Raw genomic sequence first — 9,559 nt, forward strand, 5'->3', positions numbered from 1 at the left:
TCCTGGTCACTTGCTTCTCCTTCCATACTATATGAAATGGCACTGAGTCATTTTATTTATTTATTGAGCCAAGAGCCATCCCATCTTTCCAATTTTTTTCTAGAGGAGGAAAATGGTGGCTCGATTTTGCTATTCTTTAATAAGGATGGTCGGTGTGACTGCCCTTTCTATTTGTAACTTTTTTGCTCATCTCTTTGAAATCAAGGAGAAATGGAGTTCTCTCTAGCAATCCTTACAGGAATAAGACTCCGTTTAATGCAAATTATATGACAAAAGATGATCTCCAGCTCTCTCTTAACAAAACTATGGTGCATTTGTACATAGGGTGAGATTAAAACCTATTTCTTTCATCTGAAATAAGAGATGAAGCCTGTCTGCTATCGAAGCCTGTTGCAGGGATTCCTATGAGCCCATCATCCCAAATGATTCATCAACCATACACCTTATGTCAACTGCTATTTCATCCATATAAATGGATATAGTCTTCCAATATTTTGTCAGTTATATTGATTTATCACTGAGATTTTAATATGAATTTTCCAACATAGCTTATTAAGTTAAAAATATATGATACAATTATGTCATTAAAACCTTTCTTAACACCAGAAAACAAACTTCTAAGAAATTTTAGGATGTTGATTTCTTAATTTTTCTGTAATGTTTCTTCCATTTTCATATTCTTTAAGCAAATATTTAATTTGCTAGATACAAATTAAAAACTACTACTTCTTTTAAAAAGTACTACAGTACTGAAGACACATCTGTAAGCCTAACCTGTAACTATGCCTTAAGATTCTGTTCCAAGTAATTCATTAAGAACCACCTTTGTATTATGTGTATTCAAATTTTCTGTTGAGAGAAACCTGCTGAAAAAGAAAATATGTTTTAAAATTTTAAAAACCAAGGAAATATTCAAAACTTCTCCAAATTTCCTAAACTAGATGGACACTTGTGAAATGTTAGTTTTAGCTCCAAATTACAGTTGAATTTAAAATTGGATGTAGTGGAATAATTCTAGTTTTAAAGAAGTTCAGATGGGTTTAGGGAGTAATACATCATCTTACTACCAAACTTCATTGTGTTGGACTGAACAACGAACAAAATTGCATGAGAAATATAACTCAGCTTTTAAGTTGTTGTTTTTTTAAATTTCCAGATTGTAATTAGGTATAAATATCTGCAACAGCAGAATTTATTTCCAAACTCGGTTCCTCATGATTATAGTTGTAGATTAGTGACTGAAAAATAAATGAGTTAAAAGGTATCAACTATCCAGCATCAAATTAAGTGATCATCTCCTTTCTGGCCAGAATACATGTGTTCAGAAGGGTGCTGAATGGAACAGAACTTACTTCCATGCAGAACAATAGCTTTGAGTTACAACTTAAGTTTTTAGTTAGAGCTTTATTGATGTTTTATAGATATAAATGGCTAGCTAGAATGAAGAGCAAAAGTCCCAGAACTATACCTCTGACTGCTGGAAAGTCTCCTACAGTGTAGAAAACATGCTGTTTACTCTGTAAAACCTAAGAAACAGACTATGAACGCATCCTTTAAGGGCTCATTTTATCCTTTTAGTGGAGTCTCTCTTGATCTCTCCCTTCTTGCATAAACAAAAATACAAAAGATGATGCAATTTAATCTTCAGAAAATTGAGAAACTCTGGTGCTAGCCGACACTTCAGCACGAAGCATATTATGGTTTCAATGGGACTTCCTTCTAGGCGCATATAATGAGATTACAGAAAAACTACAGAGAACGGTGGAGATTTTCCCTCAGAACTATAAATTTGCACAAACCAATGCATTTTTAAGTAGGATTTCAGAGGATTTTGTCCTAACCAAAACAAATTAACCTCTGACATTTAGCCAAAGGGTTAGCTTATGTATTAATTGTTCCTCAATTCAAGAGAACACCCTTGGCCTCCAAAAACACTTCCATGTGGCATACTGAAGATTGTCAATGCACACAATTGCATCCCAGCACACACAGGCTAATAAATCATAAGCCTTAGAGTTAAAGCAGGAAGCCAACAGATCATTTTTAATGAAAACAATGATGTACAATAAGGCTCCAACTACAGCAATTCACAAACCAGCTGAGACTCAGATTCCAACCAAAAGCAAAGCTCAAAAGCTGACTTCTGGAAACACAGATAATTCTCTTATTTCACAGAAATTTATTTTTGTGTAAAGTGCTTATCAGTAAGTAAGTAAGTGGGAAAAGGACAGACCAAAGCACACACACATAAAGCAGAATATATACTTTTGAGGACAATAAAGATGTTGTGATAAGCCTTATTCACAAGAAGAAAGATTTTCTTTTTTTTAAAAACCAAACAAGAGAAAAAGACAAATTTTGCTCACGTATACAGCAATATAACATTGATGTATTGATTAGCTGAAACTTATTTCCAAGTAAGGGTCATAGGGGCAAAAAGTTTACATCTTAGCTTCAGGAACCAAAACTTATGCTTCACTTCACTCTTTACTTTCTGATGACAATGTTTTCAATCTGACATGGAATACAAAACAGATTTAAATCCCAATTTCTTTTTAAATCTCCATTCATTTCTCCTTTTTAACTTTTAAACCACTTTTGCTTTTGCTGCTAGTGCTACAACAGGTTTGGCCAATTGTTTTCTTCATTCAAAAAATGAAGAAAAATCAAGTTGCAGAGAGCTGCAAATTGGTGCATATCACAGAGATACTAAACTGTCATATAAAACATACTTGTAATATACCCAATCCATAATGCAAGTGTAATTTTTAATACTCTTTACTGGGAAATTCATGTTGCTCCAATATTCCAAATTATCAAAATTACAGTCACAAAAATATAACAAGAATAAATTTTAATCAAATCTTCAGTCTTAATCTCCTGAAATCAAGGCATTTTGGCACTGCTTTATTTAGCTCTATGGCAACCAACTTTTCAAAGCTACCTACTTTACTTCATCCCAGCTGGACACTGTCACCTTTGATCTAAACTTAATAATTTGAGATAAGTAGGGTTGAGTTGGTTAATGAAGAATTCTGCGTGACTCAAAAGTTTGCATACTCTTAAGCTAGCAAGAGCATCCTGGGGAAAAAATGTCCTTATTTTACAGAACAAGTGTCAAAGCCCAATCAATGGCAACATTCTCTTTGATTTTTATAGCTCATAACCTGCAGTGTTAAAATACTTAATTTGATATATATATATATATATATATATATATATATATATATATATTTACAAATTCACTTCAATTATATCTCATTTTTGTACATGCTAATATGAAAATAAGTCTCACTGAAATCACTAGGTTGCCCCAGTGTATTTGTGGTGGAATTCTAATATGCATTTATGTAATCTTGATTCTTTTCTATTGCAACAATTCATTGGTTAAGTGGGACTTATTTGCAAGAAGTTCAGGGAGGCAAACTTTAACACATCTTTTGGGATTGGAGCTTGAGGCCTGAGTGTGTGTGTGTGTGAGAGAGAGAGAGAGAGAGAGAGATTTTGTAGCTATTCAAGTCTTAGCCGAATACAGCTTAAAGTATTTCACAAAATTAACAGGATTACTTCTGAGTTTATGATGGCTAACATTTAACACAGAAACTCTTACCTGAACCTGGGTCTGAACACTTTGATTTTACAACAGACAAAATACATAATAATAATAATAATAATAATAATAATAATAATAATAATAATACAAAAGTAATGTTCTTTCCAAAAACACTCAACAGGCCCAGAGCAATCTTTGCCCTATGCTTATTTCCTAGAGGACAGGATTGTGTCATAGGTCACTATTTCTTCTCCATTTTTCATTTTATGAATGTACCAAGGCAGAATGTAAGGAGATTTTGCCATTGGAGGAATTTGGTGGAGTCTGCTCAAGAAGGGAAGAGGAGGCACTGGGAGAAGTAGACTGACAGAGCTGCTGTGTGACCTGGTTGACCGTCAGGGCAGAGATGGCAGTGGATGGAGCAATGGACGGGGTGGGCTTGATTGGCACAGGAATTGCAGGCAGTGTCTGTGTAGATGGGTGGCAGATGGTCTTGACCGGCATACCAAAGGGTCCGTATTCTCCTGGGGAAAGAGGCACGCCACCCACAGGCTCCATCATGCCCACGTGGGGCCACACAGAGCTGACCATGGTGCTGATCTGCTGACTGGCCATGGGGTAGCCCAGATGGTGCATTACAGAAGCCAGGGGCAACCCACCGCCCTGGATCACTCCTTTGTAGTCTCGGCCAATGAGGTTCTCGATGGCGAAGGGATGCTTGAAGCCAGGAGCTGGGCTATAAGGCTGGAACTGAGGCAGCCTTCCTACAGCTGCAGCTGCAGCTGCAGCAGCTGCCGCAACAGCCACCGATGAGTCTGGATGCCCTTTGGCTGCTGCTGGAGGCTGCAGGGGAGGCGGAGGTGGTGGTGGCTGATGATGAGGGTGGAAATAGTGACTCAGGTGGGGGTGCAGCACCCCCCCTGCTTTGCCTGCTGCTGGCATGTGGGGCTCTGGCCGTGGCACCTTGAAGCGCTTTCTGCGCCGAAGGAAGCTGCCATTCTCGAACATGTCCCCGCAGTCCGGGTGCAGCGCCCAGAAGCTGCCTTTGCCGGGCTGGTCAGGCCGCCTTGGGATCTTAATGAAGCAATCGTTGAAGGAGAGGTTGTGGCGCAGTGAATTTTGCCAGCGCTGGGTGTGCTCGCGGTAGTAGGGGAAGCGCTCCATGATGAACTTGTAGATGTCGCTCAGGGGGAGCATCTTCTCACTGGAGTGCTGAATGGCCATGGCCGTCAGCGAGATGTAAGAATAAGGGGGCTTCTGATCACTGTAGGAGCTCTTGCCTGGGCGAGGCATGGCACATTCCTACCCCCTCCGGCTGTCCCACCCAGAAGACCACACTCTCGGACCTGAAAGAGGCCTAAGGGCTGGGGCGCTGCCCCTCCTTCACCACATAAGGAGAGGAGCAGGAGGATCTCGGAGAAAACTGCTGGGCCTCCGGTCAGCGCCTGGCACATTCAGCTCGTGCTTCCAGGGAATCCGCAGACACTTTCAACTTCTCCTCCTTCCTAGTCCGCGTGCGCAAAACGCGTGGCGGGTTCGCTGTCTGGTTTTCCTCTCACACGGTTTTTCCCGCCAAGCCCGGCGGCCAGCGCTCCTCTTTCCCTTGGCTCGAAAGTAAGCCGCTAATTCCGAAGGCACCTCCTGCCAAAGGTAAGGAATCCCTTTTCTTAACTCCCTTTTGCCCCGCTCAAACTCATGCCCTCGTCAAGCGCTGCAATTCCGGCCGCTCCGCTCCCTCCATCTTTGCCTCGATTCTGACGGAGCACAAAGTTCCTGACGAACCTTAATGCCCGTTAGGGTGTACTTCAGCCTCCTACCCGCCTCCCCTTCCCTCACACACGTCCCTTCTCTCCGCGAGGAGCCACACCCAGCGCCATTCCTCGAGGAAGCCGCTTCCGAGTTTCTCGGCTGTTTTCGCGCCGGCCGAAGCGGCCCCGGAGGCTCCTCCGTGAGGCGGAGACTTCGGGCTCCACTTTGAGATTCCCGGAGATGACAGGAAAAGGGTCCTGCGTCTTCTCTCTCGCTGGCTTGAAGCGGGAAGGCAGTAGCGGCCCGACCGGGTTCCTTTGGAGAAGAGACGGACGGACGCAGGGGGTGCCGCGGAAGCCAGAGCAGGCAGCGGCCGATGCTCTTGGGCTGAAGGCGGAAGCCGGCGGCGGGTTGGCTTGGAGAGGCGACGCGGCAGCCGGGCTTGTGGCTTGGCAGAGCTTCCCAGTTCAGTTTTGTGACGGTGCCTGCTCAGAGTCCGATAGCCCCCCGCCTCGCTCCGCTTCCTTCACATCACATGACTGAGGCTCGGGGAAGAGACGGAGCTGCGAATGGATCGCCTTCTTCTCCCGCTCCTTCAGCGGACGAGGTGGGGGCCAGGGACGCCCGCGGAGAAGCGAAGCCGGAGGGAGCCTTCCGCGCAATCCTCTCGTCTCTCAGCGCGCTCACTACTCGCAGGCACTTGAAGGACAGGCGGCCCGCTTTGGCTCCTGGCCTGGGAATCGGATTCAGTTCCGCCCCCCCCGCCCCCCCCCCCGCCTAAGGTTTGCTTGGTCTCCTCTCTGAAGACGCTCACGCCTGTCCTCGTTATTACTGAAAGACGACAATGTCAGAGAAAAGACCACGCCTCTCAGGGCACAGCGATGCCGGCTGACTCTATAAACCCCTAGTGAGGAAATCTTCCAAACTTTGGAAGTGGTGCACTGCACTTTCCGTTAGGGATAGGAAGGCTGCCTGAGCCTCAGGTATACAGCCTTGGCTCAAATCCATTTCCACGTTCTTTTTCTGGTGAGCAATACAGCCCAGTTCAGATCCTGCCATCTCTCAACTAAGAGCCAAGTGTTCAATTTGTCCCAAATAAGTAGCACAATGTTGCACTCTTCGCGAACTGAAAGAGGAAGGCTGCAATCCAAAAGTCACTTTTGGGTGCTAGAGATAGAATACAAAGATAGGAAAACGAAAGTTGACATCCCCACGATGGCTGATAGTTTACACTTAATTGTCATACAGTGCAATGAGCCTGAAGTGCCTGTAGGCAGAATATCGTGCAGAAAGGCTTAGCCTTCAGGTAAGTTCTATTGACATCAGTTGGACCTGATGTAAAGCAGCCTTCCCCAGCTGGGTGCCGTCCAGAGGTGTTAAAGCTAGAACCTATTTGGAGGATATAGGGAGGTGGGGAAGTGCTTTAAAGTGAATATTTAGGGCTGAAGGGTAAAAATGTGATCCAAGACCATCTGAAATTGATGGAGAAACACTTTGGAGTTGCGTCCTATCTTCTCTGAAAATGTATCTTACTGTTTTTTTAGGCTTGTGGATTTAAGGAGTGTCATTTCTCTACCCCAACTTGAGCATAAATTGGAAAGAGCTCCACTGAAATGAGGGTGCTTTCCCGAATTTCTGGGTAAAATAGAGGAAGGTATATTCCTTCTGGGGAGAGAATGCAGTTTTGAGTAGTATCTAGAGTCACTAAATCAGCAGTGAGGAGCGGCTGGAACCAAAAGGCACAGGAAGGTTTCTTTCAGCACTGCGTCCAGGAGCTATCTCACCTGTCACAGCATAAGAGAGAGCGCAAAAGAGCATAGGGCTGACACTTCTCAGAGAGGAATTTTCGGTGATCGGAGAACAGCTGCCGATCTGGAGGAGAATGTGAAAATACTCTGCCTGGGAAGGAAGGCTGGAAATTTCTGCGGAATTGTGTCAGTGTTTCAACCTTGTGCCACATGCACAATTACCCATTTTTCGAGCGCATTGAAGTCACCATGCTGAACTCAGTCATCAAAGAATGATTTTAAAGTTTGTAAACAAAAAGGAACCAAAATTATCAGAGAGTAGGGTGGGCCCCACAGAACATAACACCATTTTCAAGCAGATGAAAATACACATCCACAAAGCAAACCATGACCAAACAACTTGTTACACTGTTATGGGGGGGGAAAAAACTGGACAGCATTTATTTATGGTTTATGTCTCTTTTCAGCCAGAACATATCGTGAGCATTGATGAAACTGTTGCTGGATATAGAGGACTTTTTTTCAGTCCAGACAATGGGCAGATCTACCTGGGGCAAAAAAGGTTAGGACCAATTAAAAAAAAAAAAAAACTTCGGTACAATACAATACATTTGTACAGGATTTTTCCTTCTTTTTCTTTTTCTGCTTCTCCCCCACCATTAGTCAACCTGCCTGGGTAGAGGTGGCCGTTCGTCTAAGTTCTCGGTGCCCCGAGTCCCCCTTGTCTTGTCTGCCCGCTGCCTGACCTGCCGCTGGAAACCGGCGAGGCAATTCCTGGAGGGCAAAACAGCTCCCGCTAATCGCGTTGGCATTAGGCAGCGGCCGTTTCGGGTTTTAGGAGTTGGGGGGCGGGCGGGAGGAGGTTGTACAAATAACCAGCTCTCCAAATATTGGCCAGTACCAGGGAGGCTGGCAGCCAAGCTGTGCCCCTGGGTGCCCGCAATTAGCATCGGATCCGCTCCTACCCGGCTGGGCGTGTGTGTGCGGGGTGTGCGCCCGCCCGTCTCCCCGACTTCGACCAAAAGATGTAATTCTCAAGCCCGACAGCCCCCCGAAGAGCCATTCTCCCTCTCCCAGACCCGGAAGGGGAATTCGGTCGCGCCTTGAGCTGCGAGGCTGCCAAAGAAAAGGGCTCCCTCCCTCCCTCCTGCCCTGCGCGGCTCCCTCGACGCTGCCGCCGCAGATTGCCAAGCAGGCACCAGATTTCTGGTGGTGCCGCTGTGGCTGCAGCCGAGCCGGCTGGCGCATCACAGCCGCCAGCCCAACTGTCAAGCGCTCGGCTCCCCTCTGGCCTTCCGAGACACAGAAGGATTCTCGGGGGACACCGGGGCTCAGCTCGGCGGGATCAGGCCGCCCCTGCGCGGCGGGAGGACTTGCCTTTCCTTTGCGGAGGAGAGATCCTCCAGCTTTTCTATCTGGCGACTCCCAAATCTCTCTCCAGGCTGGGTCAGCGATATGTGATGTCAGGAAAAAGTATTTACAGCATTTGAAAAATATGGGATGCAGTAGTTTGATCAATGATTATGCATCATCACGTCTGTGTCGACTCTTAGTGACCACCACATAGATTTTCTCCAGGATGATCTGTCCCCAACCTTCAGGTCTTCCAACAGTGCAACCATTGCTTCTATAATTGAGTCCACCCACCTTGCTGTTGTTCGTCCTCTACTCTTTCTTTCCAACTTTTCTAGCACTATAAACTTTTCCAGAGAGCTAGGTATTTGCATAATGTGTCCAACATATGATAATTTGAGTCTGGTTATTTGTGGCTCCCAGTGAGAACTCTTGAGTTGATTTTTCACAGGATCCATTCTTTTGTTTTCCTGTCTATCCATGGTATTCTCAGGAGTCTTCTCCAATCTCAAAGTTGAAAAGTGTCAATCCTTTTTCTATCCTACTTCAAAGTCCAACTTTTGCTTCTTAGAGTTTCATAGGGAAAACCTTTGCCTGCGCAATTCTGATCTTTGTAGCTATATCCATATCTTGGCATCAGAGTCTCTTTTCCAAAGCCTTCATTGCTACTCTACCAGGTGCTAGTCTGCAATGTATTTCTTGGCTGCTGTTTCCTTTACTGTGAACAGTTGATCCTAAAAGGCATAATGTATATCTTCATTGGCACTGCAGTGGTTTAGGGTCCAATAGAATCTTTGGAGAGCAATAGGGTTAATCTCCTTGCACTCAAATCACCTCCTAGTCCTGCTCATTCATCCAAATATGTAATTCTAAACCCATTTCAAAAAGCTGGAGAGACTTATTCCCCTCACAGTATTTGAGCTTTGTAAAATCACCATAGGTTGAGCATTCATTCACAGGGCAACTTCTCTGGTTTTCTTTCCTGATTTCCCCTCCACCCTCAGGAGAGGAAGTTATGTATTTTTCTTGTTAGATGTCTATCCCACCCACCTATCCTGTAAGAGCTCAAGGCAGCTTACATGGGGATTCATCTTGATTTTATCCCTGAACAAATAATGTTGGGCTAAAAGAGTGGCCGAAAGTCCTACAGGACATG

The 9,559-nt window shown here is 44.8% G+C and overlaps 1 protein-coding gene across 1 annotated transcript; it reads right to left on the reverse strand.

Moving 5' to 3' along the window:
- Positions 1 to 3,817: 3,817 nt before the first annotated feature.
- FOXB2 (forkhead box B2) lies at positions 3,818 to 4,846 on the reverse strand. Its single transcript, XM_007443732.1, has one exon. The coding sequence runs from the start codon at positions 4,844 to 4,846 to the stop codon at positions 3,818 to 3,820; it is 1,029 nt and encodes a 342-aa protein (XP_007443794.1).
- Between the last annotated feature and the right edge of the window lie 4,713 nt (positions 4,847 to 9,559).

This window comes from Python bivittatus, unplaced genomic scaffold (assembly GCF_059951505.1).
Source record: "Python bivittatus isolate LINGU-HERP-01145 unplaced genomic scaffold, Pbiv_v1 ctg000850_np1212, whole genome shotgun sequence".
Taxonomy (NCBI): Eukaryota; Metazoa; Chordata; class Lepidosauria; order Squamata; family Pythonidae; genus Python; species Python bivittatus.

Coding starts and splice junctions, on each gene's coding strand:
- FOXB2 (XM_007443732.1), bottom strand. CDS start 4,846: ATGCCTCGCCCAGGCAAGAGCTCCTACAGTGATCAGAAGCCCCCTTAT.